Source organism: Podarcis liolepis, assembly GCF_965112155.1.
Source record: "Podarcis liolepis genome assembly, chromosome: 7".
Lineage (NCBI taxonomy): Eukaryota > Metazoa > Chordata > Lepidosauria > Squamata > Lacertidae > Podarcis > Podarcis liolepis.
In genome coordinates this window covers 15,243,082-15,266,707 of record NC_139561.1, presented here as the reverse complement: position 1 = coordinate 15,266,707, position 23,626 = coordinate 15,243,082, and the positions used below count along the sequence as shown (strand labels likewise).

The window sequence follows — 23,626 nt, the reverse complement described above, 5'->3', positions numbered from 1 at the left end:
CAAAGTGTGAAGGGATTTACGACCTGGATAATTCCCCCTCCAGTTCTTTATCTTGTGTATGTGAGAGTGTGTATTTTCTTTGCAATAAAACCTTGGCTGAGCAAATAAATTTGAGGAGACAGTTTTACTGACAGCTCCTCTCCCTCCCTCCCCACCCCGTTCTCTCCCCCCTCCCCAAATTCCTCTTGGTTCCTGGGCAATAAAAAAAAATGGAGTGAAATTTCAGCTAGGAGGGACGGCGCAGGGTGCATTTGAAGAGCTAGATGGAGGCCTGGCTCCCTGCCCTGTGGAGGGTGTTCTGGGTGTTTGCAAGAATTGGGTCTTGTGGCTCTGAACTCTCCAGTCCAGTTTTCCAGGCTCTGATCCACGGAAGGAGAAGAATTATAAGGTGACTCCAGCGCTGGAGTCAACCTGTGATGGTTGCCAAAGGAATTGACTTGAAATTCTCTTTTTTATTTTTTGAAAGACGATGGTTCTTTGAAGCATGTTTAAAAATGAAAATGTTGACTTCTGATTTATTTTTCTGGCTGCCATGACAACTGACATCTGCATAATAAATTTCATAGTATCACAGAATTGTAAGGTTGGGGAGGCGGGTTACCACCGAAGGTTGTCTCATACAACCCCCTGCAAATGCAGGAATCTCAATTAAAGCATCCTTGACAGATGGCCAGCCAACCTCTGCTTAAAAACCTCCAAGGAGGGAGAGTCTGCCACCTTCCAAAGGAGTCTGTTCCACTGTCCACCAGCTCTTACCATCAACAACTTCTCTTGAATGTTTAGTCGGAATCTCCTTTCCTGCCATTTGAAGCCTTTGGTTCGGGTCCTGTCCTCTGGAGAAGCAGCAGAGGCGTAGCGTGGGGGGTGCCGGGGGTGTCATGGCCCCAGGTGCAATTTTGAGAGGGGGCGCAAATAGGCGCCCCCACAGCAGGCTCCTTCAACGGGGCCTGGCTCCGCGCCAGAAGGAGCTGTGCCTTGGCTGCGGTGCTTGTGCCTGGTTCAGCTCCGGCCCCCGGGTCAAGCCTGTGAGCAGCAGCTTCCCCACCCCTCTCCTGCCCTGAACTGTGGCACCCAGGAGGGCGACCCCTGCGTCCTGACCCCCTCCAGGGCACACCCTACATGCCTGCCCCAGGCAGCCCTGGCATGCGCTGCACCACTGAGAAGCAGGAAGAAAGATTGCTCCATTCTCCAAGTTGTGGGACTCTTTGGGGAGGCAGGAGAGGATATATTGTTTATTAATATCCTTCCGAACAAGTTCCTTTACTTAGCAGAGTTTCACATTCCCTTTTTTAAATGCACAGTGGATAACTGGATGCAGGCTTGTGTAGGTCTCTCACTATCACACAATTCAGTATTGAATTGTATGTACCTGGTAAGTTCCCTTTTATCCCTCTTAAAAGAATGAACACACCACAATCTTGTGTAAAGCATATAAAAGCAAGGTATATAAAACTTCTTATATAAAAGAAGTTTACTCACACGTTCAGTTCACAGTTGGATCCCTGAAGGCATATTTAGTTACGAAGTATATACAGTACATGTGGATCTATCCCATATGGGGATAATCCCAGTGTCCTCTGTTGCTCTTGCTAAAAAGCTGCTCCAACGACAAAGGAAGTCAAAGAGAGGGGTGTGTGCAGCATGCTTTGTCCTTTTGCATTACGCTGGACTAGATGGGCCATTTGTCTAATTCAGGAGCAGGGATCTTCTTCCATAACCTCCAACATTTCTCTGAAGGAAATAGGGACATTCTACAGTGGTACCTCGGGTTACAGACGCTTCAGGTTACATACGCTTCAGGTTACAGACTCCACTAACCCAAAAATAGTACAGTGGTGCCTCGCAAGACGAAAAGAATCCGTTCTGTGATTCTCTTCGTCTAGCGGTTTTTTGTCTTGCGAAGCAAGCCCATTGACGGATTAGCGGATTAGCGCTATTAGCGCTATTAGCGGCTTTTAGCGGCTTTTAGCGGCTTTTAGCGGCTTTTAGCGGCTTAGCGGCTTATCGGATCAGCTGATAAGTGGCTTAGCGGCTTAGAAAAAGGGGGGGAGGAAAAAAAAACGCAGGAACTCGCAAGACATTTTCGTCTTGCAAAGCAAGCCCATAGGAGATTCGTTTTGCGAAGCACCTCCAAAACAGAAAACCCTTTCGTCTAGCGAGTTTTCCGTCTTGCGAGGCATTCGTCTTGCGGGACACCACTGTACCTCGGGTTAAGAACTTTGCTTCAGGATGAGAACAGAAATTGTGCTCCGGCGGTGCAGCGGGAGGCCCCATTACCTAAAGTGGTGCTTCAGGTTAAGAACAGTTTCAGGTTAAGAACGGACCTCCGGAACAAATTAAGTACTTAACCCGAGGTACCACTGTATGTCCCAGCCAGGAGGAAACAGGAATCTTGCGACCGGCTGGTCCAAACATTCCTCCGCATGTCCACTCTAGGAAAACAAGGAATATTGTACTTGACTGCTACTTAGGTATCACATCCCACACAAATAGCTACAGGTGGTTATCAGTGCTGTGCAGTGAAATTTTTCATAGGGGAACAGTTATGGTTAGAGGCACCAGCTTTGGAGAGCAGTGGGAGGACCGATGTTGTGTGCATGAGCTTCGTGCCTCCCTCCTTAAGCCTGGCAAAACCTTCCTGGGCTTTAGGAAGGAAGCACCAGGTCTCTAGCAGGATACTGGAGCCCTCCTGCCTCCCTCCAAGAAGCCGGGAAGGCTTTGGGAAGGTGGCGGGAGGGATCTTGGATCCCATCAGAGCAGAGCTTTCCAAACTGTGTGTTGCGACACATTAGTGTGCCAGCTGCAGTGTGTAGGTGTGTCGCGCAAATGCTCCCCGTTCTCCTCCCGGGGCCAGAAAGGGGTTAGTTCAACTTCCGTTTTGTTAGTGAAACTGAATTATCGTGTCGCGAAATGATGGATGTCTAAAAAGTGTGTAACCCACATGAAAAGTCCGGAAAGCTCTGCATCAGAGCATCGCGCCTCCCTCCCTAAGTCAAGCAAAAGCTTCTTGGGCTTTGGGAAGGAAGCTCCAGGGGGACATTTAAAGGACTAGCCTAGTCCCTCTAGTCCACTGACTGCACAGCACTGATGGCTATCATGTTGCCTACAATATTTACAGTACTGTTGTTCCAATTATATTATATTATGACTCACCAAAGTATCCTGGGAACTATAGTTTGTTGAGGGTGTTGAGAGTTGTTTGGAGACCCTCTCTTGTTTCCAGTGTTCCCTGGGTAGAGGGGTTGGTTGTGAAGCTGCTCTGGGATTTGTAGCTTTGTAACGGGAATAGGGGTGTCCTAACAACTCTCAGCATCCTTTGCAAACTACAGTTACCAGCATGATTTAGGGGGAAGCCAGGAGCAGCATAAAGTTAACCCCCGTTTCCTTTCCCTTCCTCCTCTCCCATCACGTGCCAATAATGCCGTCTCTCCACGTATTTATTTATTTATTCCCCAGACATTGCTTCTGGAGTTTATTAGCACCATCTGCATTTTCACATTTCCCTTGGAAGAGACATTTTGACACTGCCTCCAGGTGCGTTATTTCATTAGCAGATTCGCGCCTTGTCGTGCATTATCTCCAAGACGAGGCGCAACTTGGATGGGAGCAGCCTCGGTGGAGGAGAGGGGAACGTTTGATCCAGGGGGGCCCTTATAAAATAGGTGATCTCTCTCTCTCTCTCTCTCTCTCTCTCTCTCTCTCTCTCCCCTGCCAGGGAAACCAGGATATCCATGGCAGCCACAGAGAACATTTTGTCCATTCTCTCTGGTTAGGAAGGCTAGAGCTGGGGCATAAGAATTCAAGAAAAGCCTGCTGGATCAGGCCAATGGCCCATCTACTCCCGTATCCTGTTCCCACAGGGGACACCCAGATGCCCCAATAGGAGGCCCACAAGCACAAGAGCACTTTGCCATTCTGCAGTATCTATCAACTGCCTCCAGAAGCATTCCTGCTGTTGACCCAGGAGGTAGAGCACAGCCATCAGGACTTGTAGCCATCCATAGCCTCTATGGATTTGCCTAGTCCTCTTTTCAAAAACAGTCTGAGCTGGTGACCATCACTGCCTCCTGCAGGGACAAACTGCACTTTGGTCTCCATCTCCCATCAGCCCCAGGGAGTTGTAGTCCAGACTATCTGGGTGGCTGGGGAAAGCCTTATGACCTGCCCTAGTTCCCTTGGCCTCTGCGGCACAGCTCTCCACAAGAGCCCTGGTGCTGGATCGAGCCCCTGGCCCATCTATCCAACATCCTCTTGTTATGGAAATTCCACTCAATATTGAACCAGAGCAGAACTCCAATGTATAGTTGGCAGAATAAAAACTTGAACCTGTTGCAGGATCCCCCCAAATAGACCAGAGGCAATTGTATTTCATCCAGCAGAGCTTTACTGCTACTGAAGGCAAATGAGCATAATGGTCACAAATCCCATATGTTCAGGATTGGCACTGTTCATAAGAAATCCAGTTGCAGCAGACTTAACTGAAACTTAAAGGTAAAGGGACCGCTGACCGTTAGGTCCAGTCACGGCCGACTCTGGGGTTGCGGCGCTCATCTAACTTTATTGGCTGAGGGAGCCGGCGTACAGCTTCTGGGTCATGTGGCCAGCATGACTAAGCTGCTTCTGGCGAACCAGAGCAGTGCACGGAAACGGCGTTTACCTTCCTGCCGGAGTGGTACCTATTTATCTACTTGCACTTTGACGTGCTTTCGAACTGCTAGGTGGGCAGGAGCAGGGACCGAGCAACGGCAGCTCACCCCGTCGCAGGGATTCAAACCGCTGGCCTTCTGATCAGCAAGCCCTAGGCTCTGTGGTTTAGACCACAGTGCCAACCACGTCTCAGATGATGGAATAGGGTGTCTCTATACTCATTGAAGAAATATGGGAGGGTATGGAGTTGTCTGTTCTGATTGGCCAAAGGTTTCCAAGTTTCCAGGCCCAGAATTCTCACCTGCATGGCTGGAAACTGGACCAAACCACCTCTGTTCCATACCCTTTTCACATTTCTCCGACGAAAATAGGGACGTCCCATTCCGTAATGATAATTTTACTATTTATACCTCACACATCTGACTGGGTTGCCCCAGCCACTCTGGGGGGCTTCCAACATGTATCAAAACATAATAAAACATTAAACATACAGGGTTGCCTTCAGACAGCTTGGGGGGGGGTTGGATAACACCATACCCTCCAACATTTCTCCAATGAAAATAGGGACAGCCTAAGGAAAAGTGGGACATTCCAGGATCAAATCAGAAACTGGGATGGCTTTTCTAAATCAGGGATGTTCCCTGGAGAATAGGGACACTTGAGGGTCTGCAGTTCAGTGTGAACACAGCCCAGGACTGTGAAAGATTAGATCTGTAGCTAGCTGTGCCCTCAGAATCCACCACAAGGTTATGGGGTGTGTGTGTGTGTGTGTGTGTGTGTTTCATAAGATAATCAGGGACGCGGACTTAGAAAAAATATTGGGGGGGGGCCGGGAAAGCTCATGAATAATAAATAAGCTCATGAATATGCAAATAAAGTGGCTCCGGCCCCAAATAGGGCAAGCCACGCCCCCCAGCCAGCCGATTGGCTGGCTGGGAGGTGTGGCCAGTCGGGATTCCCCTGTTCTCGCGGGAGCTGCAACGAAGCAGCGAGGCAGGAGCCCCCGCCCCCGGGGATTCCCTAATCTCGCGGGGGACGGCCGGGGCTCTCAGACTAGGGCGCGCGGCTGGCTGGCTGGCTGGCTGGCGAGGGACGGCGGCGGCGCTCTGCTGGAAGGGCGCTCGAAATTATTGGGGGGGCTGAGCCCCCCCAAAAAATTTTTTGAGGGGGCTCGAGCCCCCTCAGGCCCCATGGAGTCGGTGCCTATGAAGATAATGTATAATGGTAAGAGTAGGGGGAAGAAATGCAACCCTGCAAAATGTGTGCTCAAATGTGCAGGAGATAAATAACCAAGCAAGATCTGAAGTCTTTCTGCCCCCCTGATGCTTGCTAAGACTTTAAAAGCTACGGCCTGATCTTCAGAGCTCGGCGGTGGCCCAGCCTCGTTCCCTCGCCTTCCTCCAGGCCCTCCGGCAAGTTTTCTGGTTTCATCTCCCCTGCTGCCGATCTTTGAATGGCGATTGCTGAAGCTCGCGGATCAAAGTGGGCTGCTTTCTTTCCTTGTGTTTTTTCCCCCCTCCCCTTTTTCAAATATATATCTTTTCTTCTGCTTCTTTTTTTAGAGGGGAAAAATATTCCCTGGGTAATTCCTTTTTCTCACCACGTTTGTACTAATTTATCTTTAAACATGCCCTAACTGCGGCTAAGCAGAGAAGGAGAGGGAGAATAATGTTTTCTAATCTTTTGGCTGAAGGGTGGAAACGGGGAGGGGAGGGCAACGCTGAAGTATCTGTCTGGTCTGAGAGAAAGAGAGAGAAATAAGAATTAAATGAGGTGGCTGTTTTGTTATAAATACTGTTTGTTGCATTTATGTTCCACCTCTCCCCCAAAGAGCTCAAGGTGGTGCTTCTCCCCCTCCCCATTTAATCCTCAAAACAACCCTGTGAGGTATGTTAGGCTGAGAGATAGTGGCTTGCACCAAGGTCCCTGCAGTAAGCTTTGTGACAGTGGGGGGGGGGCAGGATTCAAACCCTGGTCTCCTAGCTCTTGGTCCGGACTCCTCATTTAATCCCTGTGGGCTGAGAGAGAGTGACTGGACCCAAGGCTGCACAGCGAGCTTCAATGTCAGCAGGGATTTGAACCCTGATGTCCCATGTCCCACTCAGATACTCTAACCGCTAGTCTCCGCAGTCTGAGAGTCCTTACCTTCCATGCCATCACCCTGGCAGAACAAGTTAGCAGTGCAACAGTTTTCCAGCTGCTCCTCTGCAGGGAGGAAGATGGGATAAGGGGCCTGGCTGCAAAGCCATATCAGCAGCTGGGTAACTGATTCCTGGAAGGGAGGGAGGGAAGAAGGAAGCCTCCTGCTTCACAGTGGGTTGGACTAGATGACCTTTGGGGGACCCAACTCTCAACTTCCATGATTCATCAAATAACTCGCCCTTTTCCGAAGAGTTGCGTTAGAAGCCTGTTAGCTGCTTTCCTGTTCTGGACCCCTCCAACTGCATTCCTTTCCCCTTGGCAGGTGACGGATGGTGGCACCATCAAACAGAAGATCTTCACCTTTGACGCGATGTTCTCCACCAACCAGTCGCACATGGAGAACTACCGTAAGAGGGAGGACCTGGTGTACCAGTCCACGGTGCGGTAAGTCGCTGTCCATGTCATTTCTAGGCTGGTGATGGCGGGCAACGCCACATATCTCACCTCCAAACACTGATGTCACTGCTGCTTCCTGAGGTCCAGGAAGCAAGTCTTTGCTGCATCGGCACATTGGCCTAGTGTCTAGTTCAGTCTGCTGACGTGGACGTGTCCACACTGCGCTGACCACCCCACTGCCCAGCCCCTCTCCCTCCTTGTGAGCAGGAGAGCCCAGACAGTGCCCTAGTGGCAAATTTGTGGCAGTCACAGCCATGTTCCCTTAGATCCATGCCCCCTTCTAAGATTATACGATAATTGTGCAAGTATACAATACCAATAAATAGGGTTGCGTTGCAACAGTCAGGGGAGATCTCCATGTGTTGCCTTTCTTTTCAATAATATTTTATTCTTCTTTCCATAAAGTTACATTTGTTACTCAGCAATTATATTCCAGTTCAACAAAACCAGCGACTCCCCGCTCACCCGTCATCAATGTTTACAACTCAAATTGCATACAGTTGTGGTTTAAGGTTCTGTTTTATCTAATTTCCTCCTCTCTAACATGTGTCTTAATATATTCTGCTGTTTTCTTACACTTTTTCAAACCCCACTGCGCCCTTTGTATATGCTAAATAACTTTTTATATAAACTAGAAATGCTTTTCAGCCTTCTTCAAAGGATTCTAAGTGAAGTCAGTTTTGCCTTCTCTGCGTATTCCAAGATTTTCATCAACCATTCTTCCTTTGAAAGTATTCTCTCCTCCTTCTATTTCTGTGCATAGGGAATCCTTGCCACTGTAGTCACATGCATAAATACCCTTGAGGCTTCCTTTGGGATTTTGCTGTATTAATAACCTCAGCAGGAAGGATTTTGGGATCTTGGGGAAAGTCACTTTAAAATGTTTCTTAATTTCATCATATCTCATGTCCATAAAGGCCTTTGACTTGCTGCAATCCCACCACATAGGATAGAATGACTCTTCATAGTCCTTACATTTCCATCATTTGTTTGATACATTTATGTGCATTTGAGCTAACTTCTCAAAATACGGGACAGAACATGCACACCATTCTCTTGAAACATGTGTTTTTGGTGTTTCCTAAATATTTAGCTCTGGAGCATACAGAACAACATTTCCTTTGTGTTCCTCCAGTGCCCCTTCTCCAGAGGCACCCTAGGAGCTGGTCTTCACTCCTACATTATGTAACTGGCATATATATATATATATATATATCCACCTGTTCTGCCGTTGAGGACTTCTTGGATCATTCTTTGTCTAGCTCCTTCCCTTTGACCTTACTGCCTTGGGTGACCCTGCTGGGAGTATGAGATTCCCAATGGCTTTGCTCACAAAGGTCATAGGAATGTGCAAGCCCACTCACCACGACAAGGTGATGATCCAGCGAGTGATCATCATCAGTGGTATGTTACAACAGCTGTGAAGGCAGATGAAGGCTGCAGCAGATAGGATCTACCGATTCGTCTTGACTACTCATGCCATCGGAACAGAGCCCTCCTGCAAAGACTGTGTGTTGATCAGCGTGCACTGATTGACACACATAAAACAAATTCACACACAGATGTCTTCCAAAAACCCAACCCAAACCCCCAAAGTCCCATGGCGATTGGCAAATTGTGATGGGGCAGGATTGTGAAATCTGGAAGCCCCTAGTCATGAACCGGCACATGGAAACACTGGCCTGCGAGCGCTCCAGTTGGAGAACAGCCTTTACAAAAGGTGTTATGAACTTTGAAGGCATTCGAACTCAGCGCACAAGGGAGAAATGTGCTAAGAGGAAGGCACACTTGGCAAATCAACACCATGATCAACTCCTGCCCAGGAACCAATGTCCCCACTGTGGAAGGACGTGTGGGTCCAGAATTGGCCTCCACAGTCACTTACGGGCTCATTGTTGAAACCGTGTTTATGGAAGACAATCTTACTCAGCTACGAGGGATCGCCAAAGAAGAAGATATACATATACGTGTGTGTGTGTGTGTGTGTGTGTGTGTGTATGTTGCCTTTCAGCCCCAAAGAGGCTCACAGAAATAAACAGATGCATGCAAATGCAGTAACACAAATACAAACAATGATACAGGGTCAAAACCTTTTAACGGCATCAAAAATCAAACATATATGTGCTCCTGTCTAAAAGGCACAGAACATCCCTGAAATATACTCAGAGTCGAGAGTGGATTTCATGCTCTTTATTCAGCTTATAGTGGTGAGGAGAAATGGAAGTTCCCCCAGAATGTCTGCTTTATATACATTATTTACACAATGGGTCCCACGTGATTGGCTAATTCTGGGATTCACCTGTAGGCCAATCAGGTTGTGGATTCACTTCCACCTGGAGCTAGATTGGGTGGCTCCTGTGGACCAATCAGACTGCTGCATTCTGGACCCTATTGTTCTAGGACCAATCAGACTGCTGCCTTTTGGATCCTATTCAACTCAGTACATAACAATCCCCTACAAAAAAAAAAAAAAAAAGTTAAGGGAAGACCCCCCCAAAAAAACATTTAAGCAGAATCTTTTCATTATAAGGGTCCCAGGCAGGGGGCGGGTGGGCAAGGCAGGTGGAAAAACTTGCCTTGATGGTTCCAGCAGACTCTCCGTTGTAGCCAACCTGCCTCCTTTCCCTCTGATTGGATCCGATCAGCACAAAAGTGTGGGAGGACTTCTTGTTCTTGGTGGTTTAGAAGCTCCACTTTGGTGCTCTCAAATGCTGGAGGCGGAGACATTGCGGCAAAGGTAGGAATGGGTCTTGACACCCTCTTTCCCCGTGACCCCAGAATGAAACACCTCTGAGGCTATGTGGGCATCCCCAATGAGTGCTTCTGTCCATTTTGCCAGGATGCTCCCTGGAGTGGTCATCATTGTCCAAGGCCAATGATGCTGCAGTGGTGAAGGGCCCCTGTGCTCATTTTGCATGCGTTTCAGCTCTAATTGAATTGTCGCAGGCTACAGTTCTTTGCCTCTCACGGCCATTTGACCTGGCTGTTATACACCCGACAAGTGAAATTAGCGCTTCGTGCATTTGATGAAGTGGACTTGAGTCCAGGAGAGCTTATGCTATAATAGATGTCTTTGTCTTTAGGGTGCTACAAACTCCATATTAGCAGGATACCTTTGGTAGGCCAACACAACCGTTTTAGAAGAGTGTGCAAACTTAGGCGAACCTTTCAACCTGCTTTGTGATGTTAGTGAAAACCTTTGGATTCCTCACCCCCCTCATAGGGCATCACTTTGTAAGGTGCTCTGATATATTTTCACCAGACTCTGTATATTCTAGGACAGAGCTGAATGGAGAAGCTAGAGCCAGTGTGGTGTAGTGGTTAAGAGCGGTAGACTTGTAATCTGGGGAACCGGGTTCGCGTCTCCACTTCTCCACATGCAGCTGCTGGGTGACCTTGGGCTAGTCACACTTCTTTGAAGTCTCTCAGCCCCACTCACCTCACAGTGTTTGTTGTGGGGGAGGAAGGGAAAGGAGAATGTTAGCCACTTTGAGACTCATTCAGGTAGTGATAAAGTGAGATATCAAATCCAAACTCTTCTTCTTCTTCTTCAATTTAATGAAATCCTTCCTCAAAGTCAAGCACTCCCCCTTGGGGTGGTTTTTGGTTAGTTTGTTTTGAGTGGGAAAGCACTTGTAACCCAGATGATTTATGATCCCTGATTGGCTAGGATCTGTCAGGAGTTCAGCCTACACTCAAGTAGGACCCTGGCAGAGACACATGCCCGACTGGCAAGTTCTCTCCCTCCTGGTTGATTTTTCAGGAGCTTCAAAAGCTTTCTTCATCCTGAACACCACAGCGACTGATGCCAACTGACACCAGCACACTTAGGGATCCACAGAGTTTGCTCAGCACACACGTGACACACCTCAGCAACTCAGCATTTTGGCTAATCTACTTTATTTACATATAAACACACACGGAGCACTGCAACATGGCTCCCTCTCTCTCTAGCATCAGAGAGCAAAGAGAAAAAGACCAAAAGACAATAGTCCCACTACACAGAACACAATAACACAAACATCCTGTCTCCATCACTTCCCACTCTGTGGAGTCAAAACATACACCATCATGTGAAAGACAACAATTCTATGACTGCAATCATGGAGCAGGAATTCTAACAGGATCACCCATGTGACCTTATGGCAGTGTTGGGAAACCTGTGGCCGTCCAAGTTCCTCATCCCTGAACTAGACCCTCACTAGACCATTACTAAGGGACGCGGGTGGCGCTGTGGGTTAAACCACAGAGCCTAGGACTTGCCGATCAGAAGGTCGGCAGTTCAAATCCCTGCTACGGGGTGAGCTTCCATTGCTCAGTCCCTGCTCCTGCCAACCTAGCAGTTCGAAAGCACGTCAAAGTGCAAGTAGATCAATAGGTACTGCTCCGGCGGGAAGGTAAACGGCATTTCTGTGTGCTGCTCTGGTTCGCCAGAAGTGGCTTAGTCATGCTGGCCACATGACCTGGAAGCTGTACTCTGGCTCCCTCGGCCAATAAAGCAAGATGAACGCCGCAACCCCAGAGTCGGTCACGACTGGACCTAATGGCCAGGGGTCCCTTTACCTTTACACCATTACTGCCCCTAGCTTCCTCCATCACTAACCTGTCCTCTTTTGAGGCAGAACTGAGAAAGTTGTGGCTCTCTAGCTGTTACTAAACTTCAACACCCACCATCATCCCTGACCACTGGCTGGGTTTGATGGGACTGGGGAACCCAGTAACATCTGGAGAGTGACAAGTCCCCCATCCCTGGACTAGACCAGCGGTTACCTTTACTGCTTCCAGCTAACTCCATCACAACTCTGCCTTGTTTTAAAGCAGGGATGAGAAACCCATGGTACCCTCCAGATGTTGCTGGACTATAACTCTCATCACTCTGATCATTGCCTATATTGGGTGGTGCTGATGGGAGTTGGAGTCCATCAATATCTGGAGGACCACAAGTTCCTCATCCCTGAACTAGGCCATCACTTGCCTTTGCTGCCCCTACTCTATCTTTAATACAGTGATGGGGACCACTGGCTATGAATTCTTGGACTGATGTGAGCTGAAGTCCATATACTTCTGGAGGGCCATTCTTTACTGCCTTAGAAAAGTATTGCTCTTATTCCAAATGGGCTTTAATGTATGGTTACCAGATTTTTTTCAATGAATCCGGGGACACTTTTTTTTTTTTAAGCTGAGTAGCGTCAGGGAGTCAGTAGTGGGGATGGTGTGGCAAAAGAACCTGGGCCCAAGCACACATGCATATTGTATAAAGGTGCAAAGCCTTTCTTTCGCCCCTTGTGAAACATAAATGCGCAGTTTTTTAAAAAACTGGGCAACGGCGCGCCTCCTGCCCGTGACTCCCAAGCCTTCACTGATCTCCTGCCCCCTTCCCCTTTTGTTTTGATAGATCAGGGGAGGCTTGGGAGTCGTGGGCGGGTGGCCGTTGCCCAGTTTTTAAAAAACTCTGCGCATTTATATTTTGCAGGGTGCGAAAGAAGGGCTTTGCACCTTGCCTGGCAGAGAAACCGCACGCCTTGCACCCCTCCTGGGCAACAGCCGCCCGCCCACAACTCCTGAGCCTCCCCTGATCTGTCAAAACAAAGGGGGAAGGGGGCAGGAGATCCGTATCACTGGACATCCCTGGTTCCCCTTTGGCAGTGGCGGCGGCAGCAGGGAGCAGCTCCTGAAGCCAGCTAGAGCCAATTGTGCTACTAGGCTGGCTCCAGGCTACTGAGGCCGCCGCTGCCACGTTTTCTGGGTACAGATTTGCAAATCTGGGTACATTCCGGGGACAGAATTTGTCCAGGGACAGATTTGCAAATCCGGGGACTGTCCCTGGGAACCAGGGACGTCTGGTAAGCCTACTTTAATGTAACATCAGCAAGTGGCAAAATCTGGTTGCTTACAAAGCACTGCAGTGTCCATGTGATCCCTGATTGCCTGAGCCTACTCAAGAAGGAATGAAAACAGAGGGGTGAATGGTGGCTGCTGTAGCCACAGCAAAAATAATTGGGGGGGGGGAGAGAATCTGTTCATCAGGGATGCTGTAAACAGAGCTATGATTAAAAGTTAAGGGATCACTTCTTTCAAGCTGAAAAATGAACCTGGAGAAGGTTCATCTTCACGGATCACACCAAGTGCAGATATAATATATTGTCGTGAAACAATTTCATCGGCGGGTGTCGTTCACCCAAATGGCTGAAAGCCTCCACAATGGCGGAGCCCACATCTCTGAGGATTTCGGTTATAAGAACAACATCAGTGGATCAGACCAAGGCCCCATCTGGTCTAGAGGCTTGCAAGGATAAGATGGAGTGGATATAGAAAAGTTCTCTCCCCCTCCTCTCTCGTATTGTTGGAACTTGTGGACATCCAATGTTGGAAGATTCGGGACAGATAAAAGCCGGCGTACAGTTTCCGGGTCATGTGGCCAGCATGACTAAGCCGCTTCTGGTGAACCAAAGCAGCGCATGGAAATGCTGTTTACCTTCCTGCCGGAGCAGTACCTATTTATCTACTTGTACTTTGACGTGCTTTCAAACTGCTAGGTTGGCAGGAGCAGGGATCGAGCAACGGGAGCTCACCCCGTCGCAGGGATTCGAACCGCCGACCTTCTGATCGGCAAGTCCTAGGCTCTGTGGTTTAACCCACAGCACCACCCGCGTCCCTATATCAATATGTACCCTTGGTCTTATATCTCAACTCAGTCTCTCTCCAATGTCAATCGAATGCTAGCATAAATAGCGAACCCTTACTATATTTTTGAACATATATCTTATATCTAGCCCACTTTTCCGTAAATTTTTGTTTTGAATTGCCTCTCAGGCTGTCAACTGCACCATTTCAGCAAATTCTTGTAGCTTGTTATGCCAAAGCCACTTCCCCCAGCCACGTCATCCCCTGGACAGCCAATGGGCTGGCTCGGGGTGTGTGGCCTGCTTCATTTAACGCAGGGGTGTCTGGGGGTGTCCCTCTTTTGCCGCCTCCAGCTGTTTCTGTTTCCCACCCTCCCACCCTTTAAGGTTTTTGTTCCTTGACCTTGCTATGGACCTTGGTTGGTCGCCGTTGAGGGGCCTGGTAGGAATTTTTCCACTTGGCAAATTGGCACCAGCCACTTGGTTTTCACCTACCTTGTAGCAAATCATCACAACTTCCTTTGTATTGGCGGTTAGGCATTGGTCTTGCTCTGTAGATGGAAGAGGGGAGGTAACGGCATCACCTGCCCTTCATATTGAAGGGTAGTCCGATAAAGGATTCCGGGGGGCATGGCCCTGTCCAAAGTCTAGGGAGGTGAGGGCCTAAGGCACGCCCCCTAGCGGTGACCTGGGGGAGTTCCTAGTTGATGTGCATCAGCAGGACTCCCCCTACTGGTGGTTAACCCTTCCCAGACTTCAAGCAGATGGGCTGAAGCCGGATAGTCGGTTAGGACCAATGCCTAAGCCAATACCACTCATCACCTGTAACCAATAAAGTTGTGGCCTTCTTTAGCCCATTAACCTTAAATAATTGTGTCATGTGTCTTTATTTCCATGGGGGGGCGGGGCCACGCAATCCGTTATTGTTGAAACTTCTTCCTTCCACCCCTTTGCATGGACTCTTACTCTTCTTTCTAGGGCAGGTAGGGTGTGGCAGATTCAGCCCCACTCAAGGGCGGGAGCAGTATTGCCACAGGAGAAAGAAGGGTCTTCAGATCCAGAATGGGGAATGACCACCCTCCCAGATATCTCTCTCTGACCCTCGGACCTTTCTCTTTCTTGCTGGTAGCCTTTAGAGACCCTAAGGGTGATGTAATCTAACCCCTTCAATACAGAAAACGCACCTATTTCATTCCTTGATTCTGACTTTATTCTTATCCGTCTCACCCTGTAAGTCCACCGTCTGCTTAAGAAAAAATAAGAAAATGAGGGGGTGTTTCTGTTTTGGAAATGAAGATGTCAAAACGCTTCATAAGACCACAGAAATTCTGTTTCACACATACGATCCAGCCTGGGAACAGGAGATAGGAGTGCTTCCATTATGGGGGGGGGGGAGGAGAGGAGAGATTTGAAATAAAAAAATTATGGCGAGGGAAGGAGTGGAAGTGACAATAATATTTGGGGTTGGGGCAGTGGGGAGTTGTCAGCCCAGCAACCCAAAAATCATTGCATAAAGGCAAGAGCAGTTTGATGTGAAAACAGCCTGCGCGCTGTTCGCGATTGACTGGGGAGGCGTAAGGGATAAGGCATCCACATTTACATATAAATGAAGATATTTACAAATTAATGCATTTTGAGCAAGAGGAAGTCCCGCCACTTCAAGACGCCAGAGCGACAGGGCCTGCCAGTGTCGCAGGGGAAGTGGAGAATGAGGCGAGGAAGATTTACTAGAGAGCGAAATGCAATCTTTTCTCAATTAAACAAAAAAATAGGCATGATTTATGCCAGAGGGCAGCTCCTTAAGAGGTTTCAGGCAGGCTGGTCAGCCGTAAAGTCCCTCAGAAGATTCAGGTATTTTGTCAGGGTTCAGCTCTGGTCAGAGGAGCAAAGAGTTTGAGAACCTATGTGCAGAAAGTTCTTCTTCATGCAGGGCTTAGTTAAACTGCAGAACTTGCTCCTGCAGTGATGTCCATCAAACTGATTTTAAAAGAGGAGTGGACAAATGCATGGAGGATAAAGGCTGTCAGTGGTTACTGGCCACAATGGCTATGCTCTGCGGGAGTTAATGCTTCTGAATACCAGTTTTTGGAAAATGCAAGAGGGGAGAGTTGCTCTTGGATCCCGCTTGCAGGTTTCTGGTTGGCCAGTGTGAGAAGATGTTTCTGGACTCAATGGGCCATTGGCCTCATCCTGCAGGCTCTTCTGGCTGGCCACTGTGAGAACAGGATGCTGGACTGGATCTTCTTGTTTCAGACATGTGGTTTATATATTTAACGTATGTGTTCAGACACGTAGTTTATATACTTATGTATGTGTTTGCCTTGTAAATTTATGAATATATGATTTATATATATAAGACCTTAGAATTCCTATAACAATGGACATAATATTATGATGGCTGACTGGGAACAGTTATGGACCACTGGTATGAAGTTTACGGCGTGTAATGCCTTAAAAGAGAATTTAATGAAAATGATTTACAGGTGGTACATAACACCAGTCAAGCTTGCAAAAATATATCACTTGCCCGATAATAAATGTTGGAAATGTAAAGAGACTGAAGGCACATTTTTTCACCTTTGGTGGACGTGCCCAAGGATTAAGACATTCTGGGAGATGATTTATACTGAAATGAAAAAGGTATTTAAATTTCTGAAGAAACCAGAGGCCTTTCTCCTGGAAATGGTCGGCCAACTGGTGCCAAAAAAGGATAGAACTTTTTTTATGTATGCCACAACAGCAGCAAGAATACTCATCGCGAAATATTGGAAGACACAAGATCTACCCACCCGTGAAGAATGGCAGATGAAGGTGATGGACTACATGGAACTGGCGGAAATGACAGGCAGAATCCGAGACCAGGGAGAAGAGTTGGTGGAAGAAGATTGGAAGAAATTTAAAGCTTATTTACAGAAACATTGTAAAATTAAGGAATGTTAGAAGGATGTTGGAATGAAATAATGTGGTTTTAGCAGAAATGCTATAAAGGATTAAGAAAAAAATAGATTGCTAGATGGTGAAGGAGGGAAAGTAAATTTACATTATATTAAGATAAAATAGAGGACAAAAATTGGAAAAGATGGAAAGGACTTGCTGAAATAGCTAATTGAACTAGAATACAAAAAAGGGAGGTGTGAGGAGGTCAAGGAAATAAGCAAATGAAAGACAAGCTATGGGAAGATTCTTTGTAAATTTTTTGTATTTTTTTCTTTTTTCTTCTTTTTTTCTTTTTTATTATTGTGATGTGATGTTTTGTATCTTTTTAATATTCTGTTTTTTAATTTTTTTTTCTTTTTGTAACCTTTTAAAATTAATAAATATGATTTTTTTAAAAAATAGAATTCCTATAACAAAACCTAAGGAAAACTTCATGCTTTGATAGTGAGCTTCCTCTCTAGTGCCTCTGGGTTAGATTACTGCAATGTGTTGCGCACGAGGCTGCCTTTGAAGACAGTTAAGAATATCAGAACTTAAGAATCATAGAATCATAGAGTTGGAAGAGACCACAAGGGCCATCGAGTCCAACCCCCTGCCAAGCAGGAAACACCATCAGAGCACTCCTGACATATGGTTGTCAAGCCTCTGCTTAAAGACCTCCAAAGTAGGAGACTCCACCACACTCCTTGGCAGCAAATTCCACTGTCGAACAGCTCTTACTGTCAGGAAGTTCTTCCTAATGTTTAGGTGGAATCTTCTTTCTTGTAGTTTGGATCCATTGCTCCGTGTCCGCTTCTCTGGAGCAGCAGAAAACAACCTTTCTCCCTCCTCTATATGACATCCTTTTATATATTTGAACATGGCTATCATATCACCCCTTAACCTCCTCTTCTCCAGGCTAAACATGCCCAGCTCCCTTAGCCGTTCCTCATAAGGCATCGTTTCCAGGCCTTTGACCTTCTTGAAGAGCCTGCTGGATCAGGCCAATGGCCCACCTAGTCTAGCCTCCTGTCCTCATAGTGGTCAAACAGAGGCCTGGCCTGCAAGAAACCAGCTTGCAGGATTCGAGCACAAGAGCATCCTCCCCTCTTGTGGCTTCCAGCAACTGATGTGCAGAAGCATTGCTGCATCTGATCATGGAGGCAGAGCATGTGAGACCTTCTCAAAGTCAAGCAGGCACTCTGTTGCTGAGCTCTGTTCTTTCTGCTACAAATCAAGTATGGTTCTAGTCCTCATGGTTCCACATAAAGGGCTGAATTAAATAGAGACACAGGAAGCTGCCAAGTCAGACCATCAGCTCATCTAGTCCAGTATTGTCTAGCCCAGGGACGCGGGTTGCAATGTGGTCTAAACCGCTGAGCCTCTTGGGCTTGCCAATCAGAAGGTCAGCGGTTCAAATCCCTGTGATGGATTTGAACAGCTCCCGTTGCTCTGTTCCAGCTCCTGCCAACCTAGCAGTGTGGTGTAGAGGTTAAGAGCGGTAGTCTCGTAATCTGGGGAACCAGGTTCATGTCTCCGCTCCTCCATATGCAGCTGCTGGGTGACCTTGGGCTAGTCACACTTCTCTGAAGTCTCTCAGCCTCACTCACCTCACAGAATGTTTGTTGTGGGGGAGGAAGAGAAAGGAGAATGTTAGCCGCTTTGAGACACCTTAAAGGGAGTGAAAGGCGGGATATCAAATCCAAACTCTTCTTCTTCTTCTTCTTCTTCTTCTTCTTCTTCTTCTTCAGTTCGAAAGCATGCCTATGCAAGTAGATAAATAGGTACCGCTCGGGTGGGAAGGTAAATGGCGTTTTTGTGCACTGCTCTGGTTCGCCAGAAGCGGCTTAGTCATGCTGACCACATGACCCGGAAGTTGTCTGCGGACAAATGCTGGCTCCCTTGGCCTATAGAGCAAGATGAGCGCACAACCCCAGAGTCGTCCGCGACTGGACCTAACAGTCAGGGGTACCTTTACTTTTACCTTTTTACATAGCCCAGAGTGGCTGGGGCAACCCAGAGAGATGGGTGGGATACAAATAAAATTATTATTATTATTATTATTATTATTATTATTATTATTATTATTATTCCACCTTTCCATAGTTCAAACTCTGCTCAATGCAGCTTACAACATAACAAATGTAGTCATCAGAGAAACATCAAATGCTAATTAAACCATCTCCACACGGATCAGGATAAGATCTAAAATAAAGATACAAGAATTAATATCAATAAGAGCAATAACCTTACCTCCCTTCCCCCCCAAAAAAACCCCTAAACAACACCCCAGCCCAAGAGATTCTGTTCAGCAGACTCAGCTTTTGTAGCTGGAGTCAGTCCTACCCTCCCAGGACAGGTGGGAAAAGACAGGGAGCAGGTCTTCCAGGACTCACAGCTGAGATGTCTACACTGACTGGCAGTGGCTGTCCAGGGTATCAGGCAGGGGTTGTTTCCCAGCCCTGCCTAGAGATGTCAGGATTGGAACTTGGGACCTTCTGCCTGCAAATCAGCTGCTCTGCCACTGAGCCGAAGGACAAACTCCTGCTGCTGCGGCGACCACTAAGGGATTGGGAGGTATCCAAGGCCCTAATCCTTCTGCGTCTCAGCTCAGGTGAATGCTGGAGGGAATGGCTTCTCTGCGCTAGGAACTCAGCTCATGCCCCAGGGCACCATTTCTCTGTTTTTTATCACTGCCTTTTTAAAACATGAAGAGTGAGTGAGTTGGAAGTCCCAAACCACCAATTACAAACAGTAGGAAAGGATGCTGGATGGCCTAGCCTGAAGGCAGCCTTGTGCTGGAATACATTACAAGCTGGCAATTAGCCTTTTGTGTCTGCCACCCAGACACACACCAGGCATTGCCATTCCGAAGCTTTCTGGTGCTTGTGGAAACCAGGAGCAGAGGAATGACATCCACAACACACACACGTTTGGCTTCCCCCAAAGAATCCTGGGAACTATAGTTTTTAAGGGTACTGGGAATTAGAATCATAGCGTCATAGATTTGTAGATTTGGAAGGGACCACCATCTAGTCACCATCTTGAAAGTCCCATGGACTGCAAGAAGATCAAACCTATCCATTCTTAGGGAAATCAGCCCTGAGTGCTCACTGGAAGGACAGATCGTGAAGCTGAGGCTCCAAGACTTTGGCCACCTTGTGAGAAGAGAAGACTCCCTGGAAAAGACCCTGATGTTGGGAAAGATGGAGGGCACAAGAAGAAGGGGACGACAGAGGATGAGATGGTTGGACAGTGTTCTCGAAGCTACCAGTATGAGTTTGACCAAACTGCGGGAGGCAGTGGAAGACAGGAGTGCCTGGCATGCTCTGGTCCATGGGGTCACGAAAAGTCGGACACGACTAAACAACAACACCATCTAGTCCAGCCCCATGCAATTCAGGAATCTTTTGCCCAGCATGGGACTCGAACCCACAACCATGAGATTAAGAATCTCATGCTCTGCTGACTGAACTGTCCCAGAACGTGTAGCTTTGTTGTGGGAAATCTACAGGGAGGGTTACAGAAGGCGACAGCTTTCAATGCATGGTGTGGATGCAAACACAGTTTTGTAAACTGGATTTCCTCGCTATCGGTGTTGGCCAGAACTTACAAGTTTAATTAATGGTCTTATCCAACAACGGAGCACACCGGCTGGAATTAATGGGACCAAATTTCCAACATTCCTTCATTTCAGTGGGCCTACTCTGAGTAGGATTAACACTGGATACAACTCGTTGGAATTAGGCATGCAATAAATGTCAGTGCATTTCAACGGAAATGTCAAAAACCATGCTGTTTACGAAATGTCTGCAGATTTGGGAAGCAACGGTTTTCTTTTTTGCATGCCCTGGCATGATTTCCTTTCCTGACCTCAGTCCGACGTGCAGAATTGCAGCAATCATGGCTCCCATTTCCATGTGCAACAGAACACTCCAACACAAAATACCTGAAGGGCTGTCATACGGACGACGGAGCAAACTTGTCTCCTCCTGCTCTGGAGGGTAGGACCTGAACCAATGTGTTCAAATGACTAGAAAGTGGATTCCGACTAAACATTAGGAAGAACTTTCTGGCCATAAGAGTTGTTTGATGATGGAAGGAACTCCCTCAGAAGGTGATGGACTCTTCTTCACTAGATGTTTTTTAACAGAGGTCGGATGACCATCTGTCCGGAAATCCTTTTTTTTTTATATAAAATTTTTATTGGTTTTACAGATTTTTTTAGAAAACAAACAAACACTTAAAAAGACAGACATACACGTATAGTTTCAAACATATTTTCATAAACCTCTTTTCTTGGACTTCCCCATACCCCCCCTTTCTGCATCCCAATGTCCATAATCTCGTAGCAACTCCCAATTGTTACTTTCCAACCTCTGTCATCTTAGTCCTCTTTGTGTTCTGACCTTATATCCCTGTACCCCTTTGTTTCTGAAAACCACAACATTTTAACATTCATTAAGTTTATAGTAGTCCTTAAGATAACTTTTAAATTTTCTCCATTCTTCTTCCACCGTCTCTTTTCGTTGGTCACGGATTCTGCCTGTCATCTCGGCCAATGTCATATAGTCCATCACTTTCATCTGCCATTCTTCCAGAGTGGGTAGAATCTGTCCGGAAATCCTGCTTTGTAGGGGATTGGTCTAGATTAGGGGTCAGCAAACTTTTTCAGCAGGGGGCCGGTCCACTGTCCCTCAGACCTTGTGGGGGGCCAGACTATATTTTTTTTGGGGGGGGATGAACGAATTCCTATGCCCCACAAATAACCCAGAGATGCATTTTAAATAAAAGGACACATTCTACTCATGTAAAAACACGCTGATTCCCGGACCGTCCGCAGGCTGGATTTAAAAGGCGATTGGGCTGGATCCTGCCCCCGGGCCTTAGTTTGCCTACTTGTCCTTGTGGGTGCCTTCCAACTCTGTAAGTTTTTGATCCCTGACTCAGAGCTCCTTCGGGGGAAATGCTTGTCCTTTCTTTAAGACGAAAGGGCCCCAAAGGAGAAGGGACGTGCCTTGTTTTGATCAGCACAACTTCCTTCTTGGCAGATCTTTCCACCCCCCTCCCAAGAAGAAAGAAAAACACAGGAGTGGGGGGAGAGAATTGCTTGTTCCCGTTCCTCTCCGCTGCTCACACATCTCCAAATCCGAGCCCTCTAAGCTGTCAACCAGGCCCTTATCTCCTCCAGAAGGGACTTCGCTCAGCCGCCTTCCTCTCCTCGCAGTGAACGTTGTAGAACTAACACAATTTGCAGGCAGAACCATTTTCTGCCGGCCCAGCGCTGAGCACTTAAAAGCCTCTGTAATTCTCAGCCAGCCTCGCTCAAATTGTCTGAATTACCGTGGTGTGGCGTTTGTTTGCAGTAAAAAGAGTGTTTTCAGATTTCACCTTTGGAGGGGAAAAACGAGAAAGGGGAGGAAAACAGCCCATTGTTGCCTTGAGGAGGTGGAAGAGGTGGAGGAATACGGATTTGTCTACAAGATGTAAAAGGAGGGCATTTTCTGAATTGCTGGCATTGGGCGGTTGCTGTCAGGAAAACATACCTGTGTGTTCTTTGGCTCCTCTGAAACTTCCCTTGGAGGCATTTGCTTCTGAGTGGGTCAGAAGGATGGGAAAGCAAAAGCTACAATAACCCTCCATTGTAGATTACCAGTTAAATGGTAAAGGGACCCCTGACTGTTAGGTCCAGTCATGGAAGACTCTGGCTCATCTCGCTTTACTGGCCAAGGGAGCCAGCGTTTGTCCGCAGACAGTTTTTCCATGTCATGTGGCCAGCATGACTAAACCACTTCTGGCAAACCAGAGCAGAGCACAGAAATGCCGTTTACCTTCCTGCCGGAGCAGTAACTATTTATCTACTTCTTCGACGATCAGCCTTCTTTATGGTCCAGCTCTCACTTCCATACATCACTACTGGGAAAACCATAGCTTTAACTATACGGACCTTTGTTGGCAAGGTGATGATGCGGAATAGAATGTCCCTATTTCCTTCAGTCATGAAATTAAAAGATGCCTGCTTCTTGGGAGAAAAGTGATGGCAAACCTAGACAGCATCTTAAAAAGCAGAGACATCACCTTGCCAACAAAGGTCCGTATAGTTAAAGCTATGGTTTTCCCAGTAGTGATGTATGGAAGTGAGAGCTGGACCATAAAGAAGGCTGAATGCTGAAGAATTGATGCTTTTGAATTATGGTGCTGGAGGAGACTCTTGAGAGTCCCATGGACTGCAAGAAGATCAAACCTATCCATTCTGAAGGAAATCAGCCCTGAGTGCTCACTGGAAGGACAGATCCTGAAGCTGAGGCTCCAATACTTTGGCCACCTGATGAGAAGAGAAGACTCCCTGATGTTGGGAAAGATGGAGGGCACAAGGAGAAGGGGACGACAGAGGACAAGATGGTTGGACAGTGTTCTCGAAGCTACCAGCATGAGTTTGACCAAACTGTGGGAGGCAGTGGAAGACAGGAGTGCCTGGCGTGCTCTGGTCCATGGGGCCACGAAGAGTCGGACACGACTAAATGACTAAACAACAACATTTCCTTCAGAGAAATGTTGGAGGTTATGGAAGAAGATCCCTGCTGCTGAATTAGACAAATGGCCCATCTAGTCCAGCATCCTTTTCTCACAATGACCAACCAGATGGCCCTTATGGGATGCTGGCAAGCAGGACCCGAATGCAAAAAGCACTCTCCCCAGTTGCAGTTTCCAGCAACTAGTATTCAGAAGTGTGAAGGCCTCTGAGCACTGAGGCAGAGCATAGCCATTCTGGTGGGTAGCTATTGATAGGCCCAAGGTCGGCAGTTCGAATCCCCGCAATGGGGTGAGCTCCTGTTGCTCTG

The 23,626-nt window shown here is 47.4% G+C and overlaps 1 protein-coding gene across 2 annotated transcripts in view; it reads left to right on the top strand.

Annotated features, from left to right (window-relative positions):
- IGSF21 (immunoglobin superfamily member 21) overlaps positions 1-23,626 on the top strand; it is a 237,880-nt gene that overhangs the window by 131,094 nt on the left and 83,160 nt on the right. For both annotated transcript variants that reach the window (XM_083512699.1, XM_083512700.1), the window contains one exon: positions 7,112-7,233. In XM_083512699.1, the coding sequence (XP_083368825.1) occupies positions 7,112-7,233 (122 nt within the window). The remainder of the gene's footprint in view (positions 1-7,111; positions 7,234-23,626) is intronic.